This window comes from Geotrypetes seraphini, chromosome 6, assembly GCF_902459505.1.
Source record: "Geotrypetes seraphini chromosome 6, aGeoSer1.1, whole genome shotgun sequence".
Lineage (NCBI taxonomy): Eukaryota > Metazoa > Chordata > Amphibia > Gymnophiona > Dermophiidae > Geotrypetes > Geotrypetes seraphini.
In genome coordinates this window covers 17,366,681-17,392,321 of record NC_047089.1, presented here as the reverse complement: position 1 = coordinate 17,392,321, position 25,641 = coordinate 17,366,681, and the positions used below count along the sequence as shown (strand labels likewise).

General features: G+C 44.0%; 1 protein-coding gene across 4 annotated transcripts in view; it reads left to right on the top strand.

Moving 5' to 3' along the window:
* TENM4 (teneurin transmembrane protein 4) overlaps positions 1–25,641 on the top strand; it is a 1,150,563-nt gene that overhangs the window by 826,411 nt on the left and 298,511 nt on the right. For 3 of the 4 annotated variants that reach the window (XM_033948175.1, XM_033948172.1, XM_033948171.1), the window contains one exon: positions 15,114–15,284. The exons of the other annotated variant lie outside the window; for it this stretch is intronic. In XM_033948175.1, the coding sequence (XP_033804066.1) occupies positions 15,114–15,284 (171 nt within the window). The remainder of the gene's footprint in view (positions 1–15,113; positions 15,285–25,641) is intronic. 4 annotated transcript variants of the gene reach the window in all.

The window sequence follows — 25,641 nt, the reverse complement described above, 5'->3', positions numbered from 1 at the left end:
AAAATGTTTGATAAAAATCTGAGCCGGGATGTGATCTCTAGATTCAAAAGATAAAAAGCTCTTTGTGCTAGTCCAATGAGCCACCTCTCTCTTGGTTTCTTTAACTGAAAATCTTGCTTGTATGAATTGCTTGTTAATAATGTTTTTATATTTGAATTTTAAAATTATATATATATAAATCTTAAAATTCCATATATATATATATATATCTATACTAGTTTTTTAGCCCGTTACATTAACGGGTGCTAGAATTACCTCCCCCCTGTCCAGCAGCACCCTTTACCTGATCCCCCCTGTCAAGTAGGACCTCTTCTCCCTGCCAGGGCAGACTCAAAAGAGGAGCTCCGCCCCCTTCCAGCAGTCTTGCTGAAGATTTTGATGCAGGCACGTGGTGGTCTATTGGCGGGCCGGGCTGCTGTGTTCTTGGCCGAGGAACCTTTCCTGCGGGGACAGTGGGCGCCTTGTCTCTGGCCAGCGAGCTCATCATGCACATCTTCTTCTCGCATTCTGGCTGCGGGCCTCAGCCACCTGTTTGCGCCGGCGCGAGCACCTCTTCTACCCAGCGCAAGCGCCTCTTCCACCCTGCATTCTTGTGCCGCCGCGGCCGACATCCGACTCGGGCCGCCGCGGTCGACATCCGTCTCGGGGGGGGGGAGGGGGAGGAAGAGAGAGAGCGGAGAGGCGGCGACGGCAAAGTTACTGGAAGGGAGGGAACGCAGGCGGGGATCGTGCGAATAGCCACCGCTGCGTCTTTCAACAGGACAGACCTTAAGCCGCGCATGCGCATTTCCTATGTGTCGCTACAGCTCACGGAAAACCGGCGCACACATAGGAAGTGCGCATGCGCGGCCTAGCGTTTTATTGTGTTATATATATATAAAGCATGAGATTGAAATCGAGAAAATACAACTAAATATGCCAGTAAGAACAAAGGTAGCAATTTTTTCACTTAAAGAATAGTTAAGCTCTGGAACTTCTTGCCAGAGGATGTGGTAACAGCGATTAACTTAGATGGGCTTAAAAAAGGTACGGCCAAGTTCCTGGAGGAAAAGTCCATAGTCTGCTTTTGAGACAGACATGGGAGAAGCCACTGCGTGCCCTGGGATTGGTAGAATGGAATGTTGCTACTCTTTGGGATTCTGGAACTCTGTTATTCTTTGGGCTTCTAAGATGTTGCTTTTTGGGTTTCTGCCAGGTACTTGTGACCTGGATTGGCCACTGTGGAGACAGGAAACTGGGCTAGATGGACCTTTGGTCTGACTTAGCATAACTGCTCTTATGTTTTATAAAATGAGGCCCAAATTCAGTGCTAAAATATAGTGTGGATTACATCAGTTCTGGTCCCTAATTAATCTTCATGCGGCTCCAATGCAGGAGATTGGGTATAGAGAATGACACGGGGACAATTTTGACCCCATCCCTACAGGAACTCAATCTCCCCATCCCATCCCCATGTGTTTTGTCACTGTCACTGCCCCATTCCTGTAAGCTCTGCCTTAACCGCTCAAGCCTTGAACATTTATGATTTTAAAGGGTTTGAGGCTTGCGCAGATGAGGACGGAGCTTAGGCATTGGTGGAATGAGGCATTATGACATCACAATCTCAGCTCTAGAATGTTGCTACTTAGGATTTTCAAGGGTTTGAGGCTTGTGCAGATGAGGACGGAGCTTAGGCATTGGTGGAATGAGGCATTATGACATCATAATCTCAGCTCTAGAATGTTGCTACTTAGGATTTCAAAGTGTTTGAGGCTTGTGCAGATGAGGACGGAGCTTAGGCATTGGTGGACTGAGGCATTATGACATCACAATCTGAGCTCTAGAATGTTGCTACTTAGGATTTGAAAGTGTTTGAGGCTTGTACGGATGAGGACGGAGCTTAGGCATTGGTGGAATGAGGCATTATGACATCACAATCTCAGCTCTAGAATGTTGCTACTTAGGATTTTTAAGGGTTTGAGGCTTGTGCAGATGAGGATAGAGCTTGCAGGAATGGGGCAGGGACAGGAAAAGAAGTTGCCAGGATGGGAAAATGAGTTCCCATGGGGAAGGGGAAAAATTTGTTCCTGTGTCATTCTCTAACTGGGTACTGAACACTTTTGTACAGTTTATGGATAATTCAAAAATAGTGTTTTACTCAAAGGAGTTATTTAAAACCCGGTGTTTTGGTGATAATGTTCCATTAATTTTATGTATATACTTTATCTGTCCCTAGTGTTCGTTGTTTTTATACCTCTAGTCCCGTTAACTTGGAATGCCCAAAGATCTGTGTTGTGAAATACACAAAGATTAAAACTCTCCTTCTCTTTTTTTTTTTTAAGGAAATTAGATCGAAAGGAAAACTGGCAAATTCCTACATGTTTAAACTAACGGAGATTTGGAATGCAATTCCACTTGTAATAAGAGAAATTCTTTGCAAACATTCCATAGAATATTGAACACATTATTATTCTCTAAAATATCTAACATCTCGCTTCTCTTAACTTTATCGTTTTTTTTTTTCTGTGTTCTTCGGTTTATTTTCTTCTTCTGGATTTATTTAGGGCTCCTTTTACTAAGCCGCGTTAGGGCTTTAACGCGCGAAAGAGCGCATGCTAAATTGCCCTGCGTGCTAGACCTTGAGCTGGCGTTAGTTCTAGCCGCGTAGCGTGCTAAAAACGCTTACGCAGCTTAGTAAAAGGAGCCCTTAATCGCTAATTATTGTTGTTATTGTTAGTTCATGATTGTTAACTGAGTCTTGCTCCATTTTCCATGGAGATGACCCAGTCTGTAAGCTTAAGTTCTAGTTTAGTTTAAGCTTTTGAACCTGGGACAGTAGGGGGTTAGGTCACATGATGTTGCAGTGAAAATTGAACCTGGCTCTCTAGGTTCTCAATCAACTAACTGTAAAGAATTAATACTTTCAAACTTATAAATCTGAAACTATAATTTAAGTTATCCCAACTTTTCCAGTTTTTCATTATCAATTACATGGCTGCTCCTGTCATGATGAGGAGCAATTTGTTATGATTTGTGTTAATTGGATTTTTGTGTAATAAAATCGCTCCAAACAATATTATGTCATATGATAATGTTAGTGGAATTTCCAATGGTAAAACCAGAGGACATAATTTGAGGTTGAGGTAGATTCAAAGGCAATGTTAGGAAGTTCTACTTTACGGAGAGGGTGGTGGATGCCTGGAATGCGCTCCCGTGAGAGGTGGTGGAGAGTAAATCTGTGACTGAGTTCAAAGAAGCGTGGGATGAACACAGAGGATCTAGAATCAGAAAATAAGATTAAATATTGAACTAAGGCCAGTACTGGGCAGACTTGCACGGTCTGTGTTTGTATATGGCCATATGGTGGAGGATGGGCTGGGGAGGGCTTCAATGGCTGGGAGGGTGTAGATGGGCTGGAGTAGGTTTTAACAGAGATTTCGGCAGTTGGAACCCAAGCACAATACCGGGTAGAGCTTTGGATTCTTGCTCAAAAATAGCTAAGAAGAAAAAATTTAAATTAAATCAGTTTGGGCAGATTGGATGGACCTTTCGGGTCTTTATCTGCCGTCATCTACTATGTTACCATCGGATTGACAGCTCACTAGGGAAAGAGAAGATATCTGCATGCAATTAAAAAAATTGTAAACCTCAATAGTTGATCACAGAAAGGCAGTCTATCAAATCCATGACCTTTCGATCTGTATCTTAGAGAAATGTCTGTTCCCTCTTACACTTGCACTTGAAAAGGTTATATGTCAGCAAGTCCTTCATTAAAATAATAAGAACATAAGATTAGCCTTACTGGGTCAGCCCAATGGTCCATCAAGCCCAGTAGCCTGTTCTCACGGTAGCCAATCCAGGTCCCTAGTACCTGGCCAAAACCCAATGAGAGCAACATTCCAGAGCTGAGATTGTGATGTCATAATGTCTCAGAGCCAACCTGATCAGTGATGTCACAATGGCTTGATTGTCCTGTACCTGGCACACGTTGGAACATAAGGGTGTCGGGTCAAAAGCGCGCCGGGACAAAGGCGCGCCCAGACAATTGAGCGCAGCGCGCACCGCCGCGCTGCTCTAAATTACTGTTTTTAGTGCTCCGACGGGGGGGGGCATGGGGGGGAACCCCCCCACTTTACTTAATAGACATTGCGCCGCATTGTGGGGGGGGGTGGGGGGTTGTAACCCCCCACATTTTACTGAAAACTTCACTTTTTCCCTGTTTTTAGGGAAAAAGTTCAGTTTACAGTAAAATGTGGAGGGTTACAACCCCCCAAACCCCCCATAACGCCGGCGCCATGGGGAACAACGTTCCCCAACAAAACCCCCCGTTGGAGCCCCTAAAAACTGTAATTTAGAGCGGTGCGGCGGCGCACGCTGCGCTCAATTGTCGGCACGCGCTTTGTCTTTCGCGCCGTTGTCTATGAACCGAACATAAGAATAGCCTTACTGGGTCAGACCAATGGTCCATCAAGCCCAGCAGCCTGTTCTCCCGGTGGCCAATCCAGGTGCATAGTACCTGGCCAAACCCCAAAAAGTAGCAACATTCCCTGCTACCAATCCCAGAGCAAGCAGAGGCTTTCCCCATGTCTTAATAACAGACTATGGACTTTTCCTCCAGGAATTTGTCCAAACCCTTCTTAAAACCAGCTACGCTATCCGCTTTTACCACAACCTGTGGCAACGCGTTTCAGAGCGTAACTATTCTATGAGTGAAAAAATATTTCCTCCTATTGGTTTTAAAAATATTCCCCTGTAACTTCATTGAGTGACCCCCTAATCTTTGTAATTTGTGACGGAGTGAAAAATCGATCCACTTGTACCGGTTCTACTCCACTCAGGATTTTGTAGACTTCAGTCATCTTTCCCTCAGCCTTCTCTTTTGTTCAAGCTGAAGAGCCCTAACCTTTTTAGTTTTTCCTCATACGAGAAGAATTCCATACCAGAATTGTACATGTCCTGATCTGGTCGCATCAGTTCTGAGTTTCTACGTTCTAGTTAAAACGGGGCCGAAAGCGCAGCTTTGAATTATCACTGGTGATAAAGAGAAAGCAGGTCATGATAGCCTTGGGAGTTACATAACTGGACTACAAAAGACCTCTTCTGCGGGGGTTGCTGAGAAGGCACTGAATAAACTGCGGGACATTGATGCGAGGCATGAAGTAAACAGCAGTGATGCACCGTAGACCCCTCCAGAGAGTGTCAGATCCCCCACTGAGGGCTAAAGCAGATAGGATGAGAAAGGGAACACTGCAAAAACAGTGTGAATTGTGAAAAAAAAACAAAAAACCTTGAAGAAGAGAGAATGACACGGTGACAGAATTCATCACCGTTCCCATCCCCGCGGGAAACCATCTTCATGTCATTCTTTAAGGAGAGAGGGAAGAGTATGAATGGCCACAACCACTGACCCGCAAGCTTTGCTTTGAAGAATGCTGGTGTAGAAGGACCGAGGTTGAGATAGACACTAAAGAATGACAGTCTCTGGTATCCAGAGCAGATATTGTGATGTCATAATGCCTCATTCCACCAGTGCTTAAGAGCCAATCACATCAGTGATGTCACAATGGCTTCATTATCCTTGGCTCCCATAAGAATCAGAGTATGAATGGCCACAACCACTGACCCGCAAGCTTTGCTTTGAAGAATGCTGGTGTAGAAGGACCGAGGTCGAAATAGACACTAGAAAATGACATGGGTTTGTTTCCCACTGGGGACGGGAACGTTGATGAATTTTGTCACCGTGTCATTCTCTAGGAAATCACTAAACACTAATAAATGTTAAATTGTTTAAAATGAATTCAAAAGGTTAGAAGCCTCTTTCTCCTGGGTGGTTAACGGGACTGGACTGGTTGGCAAAGACTGTCATTAGGAGAGGATGACCTGTGTATGGGAAGGGAAGGTTACTGGCCAGCAGGGTGGATCAAAAATCAATGATTTTTTTTTAAATAAAATGCTTTTTTGAAGAAGCATCTATCTAAAGATAGTTTTCTATTTCAGATACATTATAGTCCAAAAGTTATTGATCATGAAATAAGGATGTGTTTTTAATTCTATAGCATGAGGCTGGATATTCATGCAGTGTTTAAATTCTTTGGTAGATGAATTTTCATCCGTTCGTAATGTCACACGCATGATTTAAACCAAGGGCTGCTTTTACTAAGGTGCGCTAGCGTTTTTAGCGCACAAAATTACCGCGCGCTAAACCGCGCGGTACGCTTCTAGAATAAAGCCAGCTCAAAGCTGGCGTTAAGGTCTAGCGCGGGGCAATTTAGCACGCGCTGTTCCGCGCGTTGAGGCCCTGACGCACCTTAGCAAAAGGAGCCCCAAGTCTTTCTGACCGGTGATTTAAATTGATTTGATTTAAATCAAAACCACTCTGCTGAGCAGGCTGATGATCTCCTAAGCTGGACCAACCCCATGGTGTGTTATAACTTTTATTGTCTTAAAGAGCCCACCTGTCGGGGCTTCGAACGTCTGCTGCTTGTCCCCCGCTGTGACGCTCCTGAAGCGATTTTGGGACATATGTTCTGGACCTGTCCAGTGATCCAATTCTTTTGGGAAGCTATTTTTCAGTTTGTGGAAAGTATTTGGAATATTGTTATCCGACGGTCCCCTTTGCTTCTTTTTGGGGTTCCTCTACATTTTCCCCACGAAGACCAGGGACTGCGGCATTTCTCCGGTGGACTGTGGTGATAGCCCTCAAGTGTATTCTATTCAAGTGGCTCGAACCGGAAGGCCCAGACTATTCCCTTTGTCGAAGTCGCCTGATCACCCTTTTGCTGTGGGAATGGAGAGACATCCAGGACTTTTCTTCTCTCCCTGGACGCACTTTGCAGCGCACCTGGGAGCCTTTTTGCAACATGGCACGTAGCCGCCTCCTGAACTGTTTTATTGTTTTGACCTACTTTATGTTTATGTTGCTTGTTTTGGAAATGTTTTTGTGGGGGGGGGGGGGTTTCCCCGCTTGGGAGATATGGGTTTGATTTGAAGGAGGACTGGGGAGGTGGAGGGTTTTGGGGGGGAGATTGGGGAGCTCTCCTTTGAATTTCTCTTGAGCTTACATTGTTGGCTGATGCTTCTTGTTGATTGTTGCTGGTCTCTCTCACCTTTTCTCTTAGCGAGGGACGACTAAGGGGACAGTGGGGTTTAGACAGTGGGGTATGAGGGGCTACGTTGAGCTGTTTATTATCGACAAACACTGAGCATGTTTTTGTTTTTCTTGCTGCCTTTGTATTTTCTTACTTTGAGCTCATTAAAATATATTTGCAAATAACTTTTATTGTCTAGCTAGTACATATGTATGTATAGTATATACAGTGGTACCTCGGTTTACGAGTGCACCAGTTTGCGAGTGTTTTGCAAGGCGGCAGTACGGTGCAGTTTATAGAATCCAGGCCTTACTGCCCCCTATATAAGAAGTATAAAGTGCTTCCGTGTTAACCAGAAACAGGTACTACATGTTAATCTGAATGTTAATGCCCAATCTGCAATAAAAAGTAGTGAAAACGTCCCCAACAGTTGCTGCATTATCTTTGTAGCTACTGCACAGTAACTTCAAATTTTACGGTGGTTTAATAAAAAAGGCCCCTAAGTTTTTACCTGAGGCAATGAAGGGTTACGGGTGGTTGATCGATGGAATGGTCTTCCACATCAGGTAGTTGAAGCCAGCAACGTGCTCGACGTCAAGAAACAATGGGATAAACATGTGGGTTCACTCCGGGGAAATGCTTAGGGGAGGGTCCTTTGAGCGGGCAGACTTGCTGGGCCGTCGGCCCTTTTCTGCCGTCATACTCTATGTATTCCATGTATGTATTGACCAAAATCACAAGAGCACCAGTGGGATTTGAGCTAGGTTTCCGTGGTTGGTCAGCCTGGGGCTCTAACCATTAGACCAGAGGTCTCCAAAGTACGGCCTGTGGGCCACATCCGGCCCGCAAAATGATTTTATCAGGCCCACGGAAGAATTGTGCAGAAATGCATCACCTTGTTCATATGGACATTCCAAGCCTCTACCCTTTCTCTAGAAAATTATACCCTGGTATTATGCATAAGAACATAAGAATAGCCTTATTGGCTCAGACCAATGGTCCATCAAGCCCAGTAGCCCATTATCACTGGCCAAAACCCTAGGGGTAGCAACGTTCCTGAACCGCAATTAGAGCAACATTCCAGAGCTGAGATTCTGATGTCATAATGACTCATTCCACAGTGCCTCAGAGCCAACTGTGATGTTACAATGGCTTGATTGAACTATAATTGACTCGCAAAAGAAAATAAGAGCTGCCATATCGGGACAGACCAAAAGTCCATCTAGCCCAGTAGCCTGTTCTCATGGTGTCCAATCTAAGTCCCTAGTACCTGGCCAAAACCCAAGGACTAACAACATTCCATGTTACCGATGCAGGGCAAGCAGTGGCTTCCCCCATGTCTTTCTCAATAACAGACTATGGACTTTTTCCTCCAGGAACTTGTCCAAAGCTTTCTTAAAACCAGTTACGCTATCCGCTCTTGCCACAACCTCTCACAATGCGTTCCAAAGCTTAACTATTCTCTGAGTGAAAAAAATTTTCTCCTATTGGTTTAAAAGTATTTCCCTGTAACTTCATCGAGTGTCCCCCTATTGTGGCTGTACCAGGCCATGGTGCGCCCTCACCTGGAGTACTGCGTCCAGCACTAGTCGCCGTACGTGAAGAAGGACATTTTACCACTTGAAAGGGTCCAGAGAAGAGCGACTAAGATGGTTAAGGGGCTGGAGGAGTTGCCGTACAGCGAAAGATTAGAAAAACTCAGATTTTTCTCCCTTGAACAGAGGAGATTGAGAGGCGACATGATCAAAACATTCAAAGTACTGAAGGGAATAGACTTAGTAGATAAAGACAGGTTGTTCACCCTCTCCAAGGTAGAGAGAATGAGAGGGCACTCTCTGAAGTTAAAAGGGGATAGATTCCGTACAAATGTAATGAAGTTCTTCTTCACCCAGAGAGTGGTAGAGAACTGGAACGCTCTTCCGGAGTCTGTTATAGGGGAAAACACCCTCCAGGGATTCAAGACAAAGTTAGACAAGTTCCTGCTGAACCAGAACATATGCAGGTAAAGCTAGTCTCAGTTAGGGCACTGGTCAAAGAGACCAACAGCAGGAGGGTGTCGTACAGTGAGATATTAGAGAAACTGGGCCTCTTCTCACTTGAAAAGAGGAGATTGAGATGGGACATGATCGAAACATTCAAGGTACTGAAGGAGATAGACTTAGTAAATAAGGACAGGTTCTTCACCCTCTCCAAGGTTGGGACAACGAGAGGGCATTCTCTAAAATTGAAAGGGGATAGATTCCATACAAACGTAAGGAAGTTCTTCTTCACCCAGAGAGTGGTAGAAAACTAGAACGCTCTTCCGGAGTCTGTCAAAGGGGAAAACACCCTCCAGGGATTCAAGACAAAGTTAGACAAGTTCCTGCTGAACCAGAACGTATGCAGGTAGGGCTAGTCTCAGTTAGGGCGCTGGTCTTTGACCAGAAGGCTGCCGCGTGAGTGGACTGCTGGGCACGATGGACCACTGGTCTGACCCAGCAGCGACAATTCTTATGTTCTTATTTCACAGTGATGTTTTTTAAATGAGAAACCCGCTGATATATCGGAGACCATAAAACCCCTGTGGGTGGTCCGTTAAACAGAGCCTTGCTTTACACAGTTTATCAGGCATAGTCGCTGGTCAGTGAGGGCTTCCATTTATTTTTCAAAATATTTTTTCTATTCTGTTTTGATTACCTTATTTTATGGTTGACACACGGTCCCTTTTCTAAGTAAATCTCCAGAATTTTGATCATATGTTATTTCCCCCCCCCCCCCCCTTGAAATTGGTAACAGATTCAGTAATAGTGAACATCCACTATTTTTCTGAAGCTTTCTTTGAGGTGGAGCAGTTCGAGAAGGTGATGTAGAAAACTGTTTCTCTTCCCTCAAACATCAAAATGTAAAACCTCTCTGTATCGTCAGTTTGCTTTGATTTAAGTATTTGCATTTCAAAGCAAGATGCTCTTTCCGCCATCTGTACTTTGAGGAATCCATTTGTAACACTCTCCTGCACCTTTCGTAATGGCAAAATTGGGCTTCACGTACATTTTTCTGTGAAATGAGGTCAAGATGCTTTAAAAACACCGACGTGTCATATGCATTAAATTGCAAATATGTCAGAAATGACTTATAGAACAAAACCCAAAATGATAGTGTGTGGACATTACTTAAAACTGTTAGGCTAAAATACGAGCTCCTAGCATTGTCACGTCTTTTTTTTTTTTTTCTCTCTAGGTCTTGTCTTACATTTTATGTACAATGCCTGATTCCGTGCAAGAATTCGTGGACATCCGAATGTTCAATCTGTCCATATTTGGAAGTACTGTACTCTCTTGTTTTCTAAGTCAAGGTATAAGATACCAGTTTTGAAGAGAAAAGCAGTTATTGGTCATTGATAGAGAATGACATTGGGACAAATTTGTCCCTGTCTCCACAGGAACTCAAACACATGATTTTAAAGGGTTTGAGGCTTGTGCGGATGAGGACGGAGCTTAGGCATTGGTGGAATGAGGCATTATGACATCACAATCGGAGCTCTAGAATGTGGCTACTTAGGATTTGAAACACCGGGCCCCCCCCCCTCGATTGGTGAATCAGGGCCCCCGCCGCCCCTCGATTGGCGAAACAGGGCCCCCCCCTCGATCGGCGAAACAGGGCCGGCGACTGCTTTCTCCCGCTGCTGCCGAAGCCTGTAAACAACTTTAGCACACGCCGCGGGACTCTAAAAGTACGCGTGACGCTACCGGCTTCCCTCCTCCTCCTCCATCCACCAAATGGGATGTTACATCATGAGGGGGGGAGGAAGGAAGCCGTCATCAGCACACGCACTGTTAGAGCCCCGCGGCATGTGTTACAGGCTTCAGCAGCAGCGGGAGAAAGCAGTCGCCGGCAAACAACATTCATAAAAAGTCCACAGTTCCATAAATAATCTGCATCATGTTCTTTCTGCTCGTTACTTTCACATCACCGCAAACGCTTTCCGAAGCAGTAAGGTTTTCAAACTTTTCTTAATCCCTTCATTTCCTGTAGTGTTTGTAGAGAGAACGATAATGTGCTCCCGAGCTTTGGGCCCAGGATGAAGAAGATTGATGAGCGATAATACTCCAATCTCACAATTTAGAAAGATGGCACCGTTTCCTATTGAAAGTATATTTGCAAATGGGGGGAGGAGAGTGAATTAAAGTTTTACTATAGGTTTAATCAATAGTAAAGAATATTTATATTTGTATATTTTTGATTGAATGCTAAAGAAAACGGTGGGTGGGAAGGGAATAAATTTATTTATTTGATGTTATACTAGAAAGAAATTCAAGTGATGAATTTAATTTTAAATGTTTTATTATTTGTACACTTGTAAGATTAAAAAATGAATAAAGAATAAAAAAAAAAAAGAAAGATGGCACATCTAATTGTGCTTGAGTCATCGATCTCAAAACTCTGGATGGCTGCTACAATTTTAGACTAGATGCACGGTTTTCCAGGCCTACATTACCGGCGCCTATCTTTGTCATAAATCACGCCAACCTAGGCACTTTAAGGCACCTAACGTCACTTCAGGCATTAGCCACACCCATAGTGGCATTAGGCACCTCCAGAGACGCGATTCCTTAGGCGCCAGGAGGCACTTTTAAATTTAAAGTTCTTCTTCACCCAGAGAGTGGTAGAAAACTGAAACGCTCTGCCGGAGTCTGTCATAGGGGAAACCACCCTCCAGGGATTCAAGACAGACCCAGAATGTACGCAGGTAAGGCTAGTCTCAGTTAGGGCACTGGTCTTTGACCTAAGGGCTGCCGGGCATGATGGACCACTAGTCTGACCCAGCAGCGGCAATTCTTATGTTGTCATCAGCAGCAGATGAATCCAGACGAGTGGGTTATGTCCACCTACCAGCAGGCGGAGATAGAGAGCACAGAGTTGAGCTCTGCCATATATGCAATGATATACTCACTGGCGATTCAGCATTCTCTATCTCCGCAGACGGATGGATGGTCTCTCTCCTGCTCCTGGTTTCATAGGCTGTTCAGCGTGGCCTGCGTGGCTCTGCTTCCATTTTAGCTAAGCTAACTTCATTGAGCATGGGGAGTAAGCTTCCTGGGTGCCTCTTTCTGGGTATAGCTGGTGGTGCTGGTTCCCTACCCCTCCTCTGTACCCCCATATCGTCTTTACCCTGCACTTTTACTCCCTCCTCACTTATAAACAAAAACCTCTACTCAGAGGCATGTTTTGGTGTGTTTAGAAGGATACATGATGAGTTCCTGACATGTGGGTTCTAGAACAGTGGTTCTCAAACTTGTCCTGAGGGATCATCAGCCAGTTGAATTTTTAGGATATCCCTAATGAACATTCATGAGACATATTTGCGAGCTGGTCATCTCTATTATATGCAAATCTCTCTCATGCAAAATCGTTAGGGATATCCTGAAAACCCAACTGGCTTGTGGTCCCCCCCCCCCACCCCCCAAGACAGGTTTGAGAACCACTGATCTAGACCATTTGAAAAGTGTGCTTCCCTAGATCTTGTGACCTTAGGAAAGTTTGATCACGTTTTGCAGGATCTTCACCGGTTGCCTATCGCCTCTCAAATAGAGCTTAAAACTTGTATTTTTGTTTTTCAAGTTGAATTACAAGTGTCCGATAGTGCCGAGTTCTCTTTTGCAGATGTATCATCCGCCTTGAGCTTTAGGGTCTGAAAATAAAATCTGTTTAGAGCAGGGGTCTGAAAGTCCCTCCTTGAGGGCCGCAATCCAGTCGGGTTTTCAGGATTTCCCCAATGCATATGCATTGAAAGCAGTGCATGCACATAGATCTCAGGCATATTCACTGGGGAAATCCTAAAAACCCGACTGGATTGCGGCTCTCAAGGACCGGAGTTGCCCACCCCCTACATCTAGTCCAGGGATCTCAAAGTCCCTCCTTGAGGGCCACAATCCAGTCGGGTTTTCAGGATTTCCCCAATGAATATGCATTGAAAGCAATGCATGCACATAGATCTCATGCATATTCATTGGGGAAATCCTGAAAACCCGACTGGATTGCGACCCTCAAGGAGGAACTTTGAGACCACTGGTTTAGAGGTTCCATCTCGAAAGCCCGTAAATCTGGCTGGCATTCGTCACTCCATGATAATGGTGCAGGGAGTAATATTGTGGAATGCATTGCCAGTCTACTTCAATTCAGCAAAATGGTTAAAACTCTGTTATTTAATAAATGTTTTTGTAAATGGCTGAGTTTGGGAAAATGTTACTTATATGATGCGGTTTTGGTTTGTTTTTTTTATATATGATAAGTGTGGCTTCTAATGATATAATCATTCTAATATCTAATCTAATCCTTAGGTTTGTTTTGTTTCTTTGTGATATTTATATTAATTATGCATGTTTTATTGTAACTCGCTCAGAATTGTTGGATTTTTGCGAGTAATAAATTTTTAAATAAATTAATTAATTGATAAAATAAATCTGAAATCTGAAATGATACCCTTTTAGACCAGAAAGTCCTACTATCTAATTGCAATCTATATAGCTAAGCCAGAACTTCCCAAACTTGCTCTGGAGAACCCACAGCCTGCTGAGGTTTACAGGATATCCACATAGAATATGCATGAGATAGATCTGCAAGCATGGTCTCCATTGTACACAAGGCTATCCAGTGGCGTAGTAAGGGTAGGTGGTGCCCCTGCAGCCTCCTGTCCGTACCCCCCGCTACACTCACACCCTCCCTTAACCCCCGTTCCTCTTTAAATCTTCATCAGTGCGAGCCATTTCTCTGGCCTGCTACTCGCGCCAGCATTGGCTTTCCCTCTGATGTCACTTCCTGGCTCCACGACCAGGAAGTGATTTCAGAGGGGAGCCAGGCTGGCTGGAGAAGTTGCTTGTGCTGGTAAACATTTAAAGAGGTGCGGGGGGGGTGGGGGAAGGGAGGGTGCAAACGTGGCATGGGAACGTGGCATTGGAGAGGTGCTGGCGCCCCTAGCAAGATGGTACCTGGTTTGGCCTGCCCCCTTCCCCTTATTTCGCCACATTGTGGATATACTGAAGCCCCTTCTGGTTTTGGGGTCTCCGGGACATATTTTGGATGTGATAAACTAAAGTGGTTGAATTTCAGCCTTTCAAAAAGGCTGAATGTCACTATTATCCTTGTATCGGTGGCAGCTACTGTTCTCTCTATATAATCAATATTGTTGTTTCTACGGATAATGGTACTGAAAATACATAAAATATTGAAATGTCACAAGTGGTTGTTTGGGGACACCAGGGAGTGGAGATGTCCAAAGAAGACTGATGAACTCAGATGTATTTCATAAAAATCCTTTATTTCTTCAAAACAATGATTCAATGACTCGACATGTACATGTTTCGGCCAAAATGGCCTGCCTCAGAAGTCTGAGCAACTTGGTATCTCTGCCATAGGCACTTTATTTTCATCTGTACGGAGAAAGGCACTACACAGGTATATGTGACAAGTTTTTTTCCAGGAATCTCAAAACTTTCCGACTCCTGCGGCAGGCCATTTTGGCCGAAATAAGTACATGTTGAGTCATTGAATCACTGTTTTGAAGAAATAAAGGATTTTTATGAAATCCATCCGAGTTCACCAGTCTTCTTTGGACATCTCCACTCCCTGGTGTGCGCTTTTGTGTTTGAGGATTTGATTTTCCTGTGTTTGGCCCACATGTTGATTATCCTGTTCTAAATCACTGCTAAATATAGCAAAAGAACCGTGATCAAGAAAATATCTCAAATGATGTCAAATTTATTCTATAAATAAACATAAGAGTTTCCTTTACCCAGGTGGTCCTGCGTGTGGTCACTTTCTGAAAGATTGCACACGTTCAATGAGTTATAAGAGACTGTATTTCACTCTTAACAACGGGAAGCCTTCAGAAATCATGTTCTCCTCTGTTAATGTGTCACAGATTAGCTTTTGGCGGTTCTGTAACCAAGCCTCGCTCACGTTATGGTAGTTGTTGGTTTAAATGAGTGCCTTACGGACGTACAGAAATCGCCTCCATTCTTGCAGCAGTCCCCGGCCGAAAAAGATGACTTTTCTCATTACTCACCACAGCCATGCACCTGTTTGGCCTAAACTGGCACCTGCAGCCGATGGAGGGGCAGATGTATGAGATCACGGAGGAGAGAGCCAGCAGTTGGCCAGTGCCAACGGACGTCACCTTGTACCCCTCAGGAGGGACAGGGTTAGAATTACCTGACAGGAAAGGCAAAGGAGCCAGTGAAGGTATGCTGTGTTGTGGTCGTCTCTGTCTGCCTGTCAGTTGTAGACATCCATTCGCATACTTCATGATGACTAGAATGTTCTGTGTTCAGGGTTCATGTTCTACAACGCCTTTTTTTTTTTTTTTTTTTTCATTCTGTTCCATGTTGAGTGTGTATTCCTGGGTCATGAATTCATATTTAATCTTGTCTTGAGTAAACGTATTCCTGAAATATGATTGCACTTGTGATGCCAGTTCTCTGGGTGGACAGGCTTGCAGGCCTTTCCTCCTCCCCCAGTTTGCCTGCCTGTGGCAGTCAGCGCAGGTGTGGCCCTCGTAAGTCTAGGATGTGGAAAACTGAAAGGAAGGGTAACATTTTTAGAAGTTATCCTTGGTAAGCTTTCCAGATCAGTATCAGAAAAGATGGTTGTGTTGATGACTTCTTCCGGAACCTTCTCCTCCTAGAGGTGCTGTGATCAGAGGGCATCTGAGCAACTTCTGAATAGAAATGCCTACAAAATCCTGCTTAGTGAAAGAAAAATATAATGTCACGATTGTTGGGATTATGATTTATTTTTTTTAAAATCTTTTACAGTTTTAATATATCCACATTCTTGCAAAATAGGAGCAGCCGTTGATTTACCAAGCTTTGATTGTCAGTCGTCATCCTCGGAGTGTATTGTTTTGTCATACAGTACAATGCAGCTGTCAAAACTGATGATTTGTGTGTAGGTAGCAAATACAGCTGAGAGCAATGCCAAGAGGGGAACCGATGAACCCAGTCCAGCACACATCCAGGGTAGAAGTCTGCACGGGAACAGAGATCACGGGAATCCTGCGGGTCCCACGGGGTTCCCGCAGGAATCCCCCCTAACCCATGGGACTCCCACGGGGACCCCCCTCTGGCCCACGGGGACCCCCCCCCCCCTCTAGCCAACGGGACTCCCACGGGGATGGAAGGCTTTGGAAGCAGGGTTCGTCCATATAATATAATGGATACTTCAGCCTTACTAAAAGAGGGGGTTTATAAGCTAATTACCTGAACAGAAAACAAAAAAAGGGTTCCACCAAAGAGATTCCACAAGGAAAATGGCAACGCAAACACAAAAGAAACTGTGGAATTGATGATCCTGTCAGAAGTAATTGCTGTTTTTTATTGGGACGGGCGGGGATGGAGGTAATTCCTTGCGGCGATGGGTGGGGACGGAGAGGATCCTGACGGGGACGGGTGAGGATGGAGAGGATCCTGACGGGTATGGGTGGGGACGGAGAGGATCCTGGCGGAGACGGGTGGGGATGGGTGGGATTTCTGTCCCCGTGCAACTCTCTAATCCAGGGTCTAGTTCAGGAGTTGGTAACTCTCGAGAGCTACAGGCAGCTCTTCTTGCCCCGACCCCATGATCCCCCCCCCCGCCCCGGGCCTACCGAGGTACCTGGTGGTCCAGCGGGGGTCTTTGTGGCAGGAACGTGGCCCTCTCGCGGCTGCCTTCTAAAATAGCTGCTGCAACCTCTTTCAGCTGCTCGCGGCATTTCTTGTAGTACCGTGAGCTGCCATGAGAGGGCGCGGCATCCATTTTAGAAGGCATCCGCGAGGAGGCCACAAAGACTCCTACTGGACCACCAGATACCTCAGTAGGCCCAGGGAGGAGGGAATCGTGGGATTGGGAGGGAGATTGAAGGGGTTTGGAGAGAAGAGAGAGGTTAGGTTGGGTTGGGGGGGAGGCGCGGGGGAGGTGCAGAGACCTGCAAAGGGTTGGAGGGGAGAGAAGCTGTACCTTGCAGCTCTTTGCAAATCTTGGGTCAAATATTTTGGATAAATTGCCTCTTTGCTGAAAAAAGGTTGCCGACCCCTGGTCTAGTTTAAAACTGTTTGTGCAAAATTCACTTTCACAAGTAGGCAATCAGATTTCATTTGCATCCTGCCACATAACTGCCAAAGTGCTTATTTGATTTGCTTGAAATCATTATAGGAGATTTCTCAAAGAGAAGACTTAAATTGTGCCTGTTGGGTAGGGGTGGGGGGGAGGGAGTTAACAAATCCAGAGAGGCTGGTTGTTCTATTGTTTTATGCAGCTTGCACTTTGTTGCGTGCATGCTATTGATTTGAATTTTGCTGCCAATCTACAGGTCTTCGGATTTGGTAAAGCATATGTAATATGTTTCTTGTAATATGCATATTACATATGAAAATTGCAATAAAAGGAGCCTGAGATGGCAGTAGGTGAGTCACCGAAAGGGCTGAATGTACAGTTCAATTCCAATCCCTATCTGTTATTACATTACATTACGGATTTCTATTCCGCCTGTGCCTTGCGGTTCTAGGCGGATTACAATATAGAAATTATCTGGGCAGTTCCAGTAGAATTACATTTCAGGATAAGGGTAAGTTACAGGAACAGTAAAGGATTATGATACTTCAATTTCACAGAAGATAATACATATCACAGAAGATAATACAAATAACAGAAGATAATACATATCACAGAAGGTAATACTGAATCAAGTTAAATCGGGTGTAGTGTAAAAGAGTTACAGTACATTCTAGATCACAGACAAAGAGATACTATAGGTGGGTGTTTCCAAAGGCGTTGATTGGGGACTCATTGGGTGGTGGTTAGAGTGATGGGAGATATTTTTTGAACAGTAGTGTTTTTATTTCTTTACGGAACTCTTTTATGTCTGTTGTTTTGGTCAGTAGTTTTGAGATGTCAGAGTCGATTTTAGCTGCCTGTGTCCCCAGAAGGTTGTCGTAAAGTTTCTTACGACGAGTACCGTTGAGAGGTGGGTAGGTGAAAAGATTCTGCGTTCTCCTTCTTCTGGGTGAGAGGTAGTAGTGAAAACGGTTGTTTAGGTAACTGGGTGCCGTGCCGTGGGTTACTTTGAAAATGAGACAGTAGAGTTTGAATTGTGTTCTTGCTTTTATTGGTAGCCAGTGAGGTTCTAAGTATGCATTGGTAATGTGGTCGTGTTTGTTGAGTGAGTATATGAGTCTGAGGGCTGTGTTCTGGATGGTCTGTAGTTTTTTTATTGTGTTGGTCGGGCAAGGTAAGTAGAGGCTGTTGCAGTAGTCTACAATACTTAGCACAAGGGATTGGACAATGATCCTGAATTGGTCTTTATTAAAGAATTTTCTGATTTTTCTTAGATTTCGCATTGTGAAGAATGCTTTTTGGGTGATTTTATGGTTTTGTGTTTGCATTGTGCAGCATCTGTCTAAATGTATACCTAGGATTTTGAGGGAGCTCTGTATTGGGTACTTGATTGAGTTTACTTCCAGTTCAGTTAGGGATGGTTTTTTGTCCTTCTCTAGTAGTAGGAATTTAGTTTTGTCTGAGTTCAGCTTCAACTTATGATTTGTCATCCATTTTTCTACTGTTTCTAATGTGGTTTTCAGGTGTCCTGTGGAGATTGGGTTGTGGATGTCGAATGGAAGGAGGATGGTTATGTCGTCTGCATAGCTGAAAGAAGTAATTTTTAGGGCGTCCAGGGTGGTGCCTAGGGAAGCTATGAATAGGTTGAAAAGTGTGGGAGAGAGGGGAGAGCCTTGTGGTACTCCGCATGGGTTGGTCCATGGTTCAGATAGAATGTCTGTTATGCAGTTCTTTTTGCAGTGGTACTCATAATATAGTTTGTTTTGGTAGCTGACAGGAGGGAATTTATCAAGTGAGTGCTAATGGATTTGGAGCTAAATACTAAGATGCCTATTATATTCCTATGGGTGTCTTAGCGTTTAGCGTGTGTTAAATCAATTAGTGCCCTTTGATGAATTCTCCCCTTAATCTGCATGGCTGAGGTAGCTATTTTCATGAAGCAGCTACTAGTAGCAGGGGCAAATGGGGTTCACTACTGTTTCTGTCGTCCCCACTGGACCAGCTGGAATCTGAGGTAGGCCCGGAGGGGCCTGTCGTGACTGGGAGAGAAGGTGGGATATGAGGTGGGGTCCTTGATGTTGCTGGCTAGGGGGGGGAGGGGATTGGAAGGGGAGGACTTCCAGGGCGAATGGGGAGGCTTTTGATGTCCTAGGCGGAAGTGGGGGGGGGGAGAAAGTCTTAATGTCATGGGTTGAGGGCGGGGGGTTGATTCAGGGAGATGGGAGGGGAATCAGAGGGGCTAAAGCGCCATATTTAAGGAGTCGCATAGCTAACCAGCTGAATTTAGGATAGCTCTGATTTTCAAAGGCATAATGATGCATTGCTCTTAGCTGTTTCAATTTAAATAAACATTTCTTATACAGATTAATCTGTAGTTCAAAAGTCAAAGAGGAATCCAAGTAACCAGCAAGAATGCTAGCCACACTGTCAATTGATAGAACACTGCCATGCTCTAAGTGCAGCATTTGGGGGGGGGGTGATAAGCAGCATGAGAAATATGTCATGGATAGGGTAGAGAAATATGTAATCTGTAAAACACTGATCCGCCTTGTTGCGAGGTTGATTTTTATGAGACCTCTAAAATCACGATCGGTCTTTCTTTCGTTGTAAGTAAATGTTTTGGCTGTCACAATCTTACAGGCCAATATTCAACCACCACGGGCTGGCCATGGTAGTTTTTTTTAAAACACTTGCCACAGCAGACAAAAAAAGGATGTTTATTGGCACAATCTTGACAGTGCAGAGGAATAGAAAGGTGATGGATTTTTTTTTTTTTAGAAATTTTATTAAAGTGTCATTCTAAAAACCATAACCTGACTTGGCTAGGGTTACCAGATTTTACATTTGGAAAATCCGGACCCCTAGACCTTACTCCAGGCCTGCCCAGTTCCACCTATCCCCCTCCCCCCTCCGTTGCCTGCTCTTGTCGGGCAGGAAGGCATCCGCACGTGCGCGGATGTGATGACGTAATGTGCTTTCGCGCGTCACATCATCGCGTGGAACAACATTGTTGTGCCAAGCTTTTCAAAACCCGGACTAAGTCAAAAGGGGGCATATCCAGGGAAATCCGAAAGTCTGATAAGTGCACTGTTCCCTCTAAGCTGAGCAGGAGTCCTCCACCCACAGTCTCACCAATAGAGGGTGCTGTTTTACTGTCACATTTTTCAATTGTGAGGGACAGGCAAGTTCTGCAGGACTCCAGGGAGCATACCTGTCCTTAGCGACTGAAAATATTCCACCCCCTCTTGGCCGTATTTCATCCTTCTAAGGGTATGACACCAGTATTTGAGGAGAAAAAGAGGGCTTTAAAAAAAAAATAATATCAAAAACCATAGTTATCTGAGCAGTTCAAACTGTCTCCTACAGCGAACGCAGGAGCCTTTTTACAAAGTTGCAGTAAGCATTAACATGTGCTTATCACAGCAAAAAAAAAAAAAAAAAGGCTCACCACAGGGAGCGCTGAGACATCCAGTGGTAATTTTTCGATGTTGCGTGCTAGCCACGTACTAAAAATAAAATGAATTTTTTTGAGCTGGGGGCAGACAAGTGAGCGTGTTCTGTGCTACTTGGTTAGCCTGTGGGCAAACAGTAAGGCCCATGCATTTGGGCTGCAAAAACCCGAGGGAATGGTGCAGTTGAAGAGGTAAAGAACTTTTGCGCGCAGAAGAGGAGCGGAACTTGGGTGTGACAATCTGTGATTCATTTATTTAAAAAATTTCGATATGGTTTACAAAATTTGCATACATCATTTTAAAACAGAAACACAATAATATAAAACATACAAACCAACCTTAAAAATCATGGCTCGAAAATAATGGCATAACTTTGCATAATAACAATTCTTATGTAATCCACCTAATTATCTTGTAACCTCCTGACAACTCTTATGTAATCCGCCTTGAACCGCAAGGTAATGGCGGAATAGAAATCACTAATGTAATGTAATGTAATAACAATCATTAGCAGTTTATCAATTGTGCCAAAGAAGAAAATTATGGTGCGCTAGCGTTTTTAGCACACGCAGGAAATTACCGCGCGCTGCACCGTGCGCTACGCTTCTCGAACTAACGCCAGCTCAATGCTGGCATTAAGGTCTAGCGCGCAGGGCAATGTAGCACGTGCTATTCCACGCGTTAAAGCCCCAGCGCACCTTAGTAAAAGGAGCCCTATGTCTAGAAAAAATAATTGCGTGTAAAGTAATTTTCTAAACTTCCCCTTTTCACGACAGTTCCGTATCTGACCCACCAGAGAGTTCCGTATTTTAACTCCTGCCCAACAAAAGGTCTTTTTAGCAGTGTCAACAAGCCTTGGATTCACAGTCGCCCTCAGTAAAGTCAAATTCTCAGAACGCAATGATCTCTTTGGTGTGTAACTAAGTATGTTAATTTTAAATTGTTCTGGAATGTTGAAAAGGCGATGGCGATAGCAAAAAAGGATGCTAGGGTGCATAGGGAGAGGTATGGCCAGTAGGAAAAAGGAGGTATTGATGCCCCTGTATAAGACTCTGATGAGACCTCATTTGGAATATGGAGTACAATTCTGGAGATATAAAAAGGATGGAGTCGGTCCAGAGAAAGGCTACTAAAAATAGTTGGTGGTCTTCGTCATAAGGCGTATGGGGACAGACTTAAAAACCTCAATATGTATACTTTGGAGGAAAGGCAGGAGAGGGGAGATAGGTTAGAGATGTTTAAATACCGACGTGGCATAAATGTGCATGAGGTGAGTCTCTTTCAGTGGAAAGGAAACTCCAGAATGAGAAGGCATAGGATGAAGTTAAGAGGTGATGAGCTCAGGAGTAGAGGTGGTGGAGGCAAAGACTGTGTCTGAATTCAAGAAAGTGTGGGACAGGCACGTGGGATCTCTTAGGGAAAGGAGGAGATAGTGGATATTGTGGATGGGCAGAATGGATGTGTCATTTGGCCTTTATCTGCCATCATGTTACTTAAGTTCTATGACCTCACAATGCAGGTGTAAAGAGCCTTAGCCTATAGGAAGAGGAGATGCAAATGTTAAGAGCCTTAGCCAATAGGGAGAGGAGGAGATAGTGGATGCTGCGGATGGGCAGAATGGATGTGTCATTTGGCCTTTATCTGCCATCATGTTTCTATGTTTTTATAAGCATAAAGTTCTATGACATCACAATGCAGATGTAAAGAGCCTTAGCCTATAAGAAAAGGAGATGCAAATGTTAAGAGCCAATAGGGAGAGGAGGGGATAGTGGATGCTGCAGATAGGCCATTTGACCTTTATCTGCCATCATGTTACTTAAGTTATATGACCTCACAATGCAGGTATAAAGAGCCTTAGCCTATAGGAAGATGAGATGCAAATATTAAGAGCCTTAGCCAATAGGGAGAGGAGTTGATAGTGGATGCTGCGGATGGGCAGACTGGTTGGACCATTTGGCCATTATCTGCCGTCATGTTTCTATAACCATAAAGCTCTATGACCTCACAATGCAGGTGTAAAGAGCCTTAGCCTATAGGAAGAGGAGATGCAAATGTTAAGAGCCTTAGTCAATAGGAAGAGGAGGAGACTAGATTGACCATTTGACCTTTATCTGTCATCATGTTTCTATTTTCTATGTAACCAATTGGCGCAGATTTCGTGTGTGAGTCCACACTACCTACAAAATAGGTTGCAGTAGAGGCTCACACATTAATGGCTACTTGTTAATGGGAGAATTAGCATGTGGCCATTAATACAAAAAAACAGAAAAATTTTACCGTGGCAGTAAAAATGTCCGTAGTGTGTGGGAATGACCAATATAAGTATGTGCTAAGGCCACTTTTTACCGCATTTTCATAAAAGGGCCTCACAGTGTTGTAGTCAGCTTTCAAAGTGCCATTGAATATCTGATGAGCGGCAGTATCCTGGTAGCGGATGCTAGGGTCCACCTCGGGGGGGGGGTGTTAGCGCCCAAGAAAAGGATCTGGGTCTCATTGTAGACAATTCAATTAAACCTTCCGCCCAATGTGCGGCGGCAGCCAAAAAAGCAAACAGGATGCTAGGAATTATTAAAAAAGAGATGGTTAACAAGATTAAGAATGTTATAATTCCTCTGTATCACTCCAAGGTGCAACCTCACCTTGAGTATTGCGTTCAATTCTGGTCCCCTTATCTCAAGAAAGATATAGTGGCGCTAGAAAAGGTTCAAAGAAGAGCGACCAAGATGATAAAGGGGATGGAACTCCTTTCTTATGAGAAAAGACTAAAAAGGTTGGGGCTCTTCAGCTTGGAAAAGAGGCGGCTGAGGGGAGATAGGATTGAGGTCTACAAAATCCTGAGTGGAGTAGAACGGGTACAAGTGGATCGATTTTTCACTCCGTCAAAAATTGCAAAGACTAGGGGGCACCCGATGAGGTTACAGGGAAATACTTTTAAAACCAATAGGGGGAAATTTTTTTTCACGTAGAGAACAGTTAAACTCTGGAACGCATTGCCAGAGGATGTGGTAAGAGCGGATAGGATAGCTGGTTTTAAGAAAGGTTTGGGCAAGTTCCTGGAGGAAAAGTCCATAGTCCGTTGTAAATTTCATGGCTCCACATCATTCTCTTCTTGGTCGGGCTGAGAACTTTTCAGCGACTCCTCGTATTGTGATGTCATAATTCCTCATTCCGCCAGTGCCTAAGAGCCAACTTCATTGATGACGTCACAATGGCTTGGTTGCCCTATATACTTATGCCCATTTGCTAGGTACATTTGCTTCATTGAAGCAAAAAGTATCAAGAAAAGTATGGAATAACTTGTAAGTTTCATGGTTCCACATCATTCTCTTCTTGGTTGGGCTGAGAACTTTTCAGCAGCCCCTCGTAGATTCTTGCTCCATGGGTTGAAAATGCCATGTGAAGTAATCTGGTTCAAGTCCCTTAACCATCCATTGCCAAACACACTAAGCTATCCGAGGACTGGAGAATTGCCACTGCTGGGTCAGCCCAGTGGTCCATCTTGTCCAGCAGTCCGCTCACGCGGCGGCCCTTAGGTCAAAGACCAGTGCTCTAAATGAGTCCAGCCTCACCTGCGTACGTTCCAGTTTAGCAGGAACTTGTCCAACTTTGTCTTGAATCCCTTGGGTACCTGAAAAGACACACAGACTCCCCACGTGTTCTGAGTTACATACAAATCTGACTTGAGAACAGCTTTAAAAACGTAACTCGTTCTTAACCCAGGGACTTCCTGTTCCAGAAGAACTCTATTGTGTGTTCTGTTCCCAACTAATGGCCTTCTGCAGTAGAAAGTTCTTTAAATAATTACCTTGAGATTTTCAGTTAAGCTATCGAAATCGTATGAACTTTGTCCCCCAAAATACAGTTTCAGTAGCACACATATTTCTAGCTATCTTAGGGTGGACTTCTTAAATACTGTTTTTTACGTCTGTCTAGCTATTCAGGTGAGAAATATCCTTTTCTTGCAGGCATGAATTTACTTGTTAAAGAGTTATTGCTTTAGAAAATGGATTTCTCATGTTGCTATTAGGGGATATTTGAACTGTAAGGCATGCCATGTGTCGGTATCCAATTCATAAAATATAGCTTGCCTTGTATTTCCAGTTGTTTCATGGCTCGGTTTTTGACAGCCCCGTGGTGGTCCGCTCCTGGGGTTGGAACATTTTCTGTCGCTCTGAGACTTTTTGCAGGAAACAGTAAAATCCACTTCACACTTAGGAATTCATTTAATTCTATTTAAAAAAAAAACCAATTTAGGCTTTCTTTACAGAATGAATAAACAAAAGAAAGAAAATACATTTTTCATTTTCATCTTTTTTTGTATATGATTAAGATGTGACATGAGATTGAGCTGCTGCTATCGACGGACTGTTCTGTAGGTATGTTAGTGATTATATTTCGTATTCAATGAATGGAGTGCCTTTAAGAAAACCATCAAACGATTGAGAGTCATTCAGAACGCTGCCGTCCGTCTCATTTATGGTCTCAAAAAAATCGGATCATGTAAGCCCCATATTACAAAAAACTACACTGGCTGCCGATGGGTCATTTTCAAGTTCGCCTGCCTCTGCTTCAAAACCTTAACAGGTTCATCCCCAATCTACCTGTCACACCATTTCAAATTTCCAGGCACCACTTGCACACGTAGTGCCTACCTGTTTGCTTTTCCATCCTTGAAGGGCTGTATCTACAAGAGATTCCTTGATAGATTATTATCATTCCAAGCAGGCAAATGGAATAAATGTCTAACCACCTTCATTTCAAATGCACCCTCCTACCAAACCTTCAGGAAATCAATTAAAACCTATCTCTTTGATAAATTTCTCTGACTCCTCTCCTGCCTTGCTGTGTCTTTGAAATGCTTCCGGATAAATCTTGACTGCTCTTGGTATGCTAATGTAATTTGAAAGTCCTTTTCTGTAACATCGCTGTCTGTATAGAGTCTCTTCCTCTGTAAACCGCTCTGAATTGCTTGTGGTATTGCAGTATACAAAAATAAAGTTATTAGAGTGCTCCCTCGAGATTCGCGGGGGTTCCGTTCTAGGAACCCCCGTGAATCA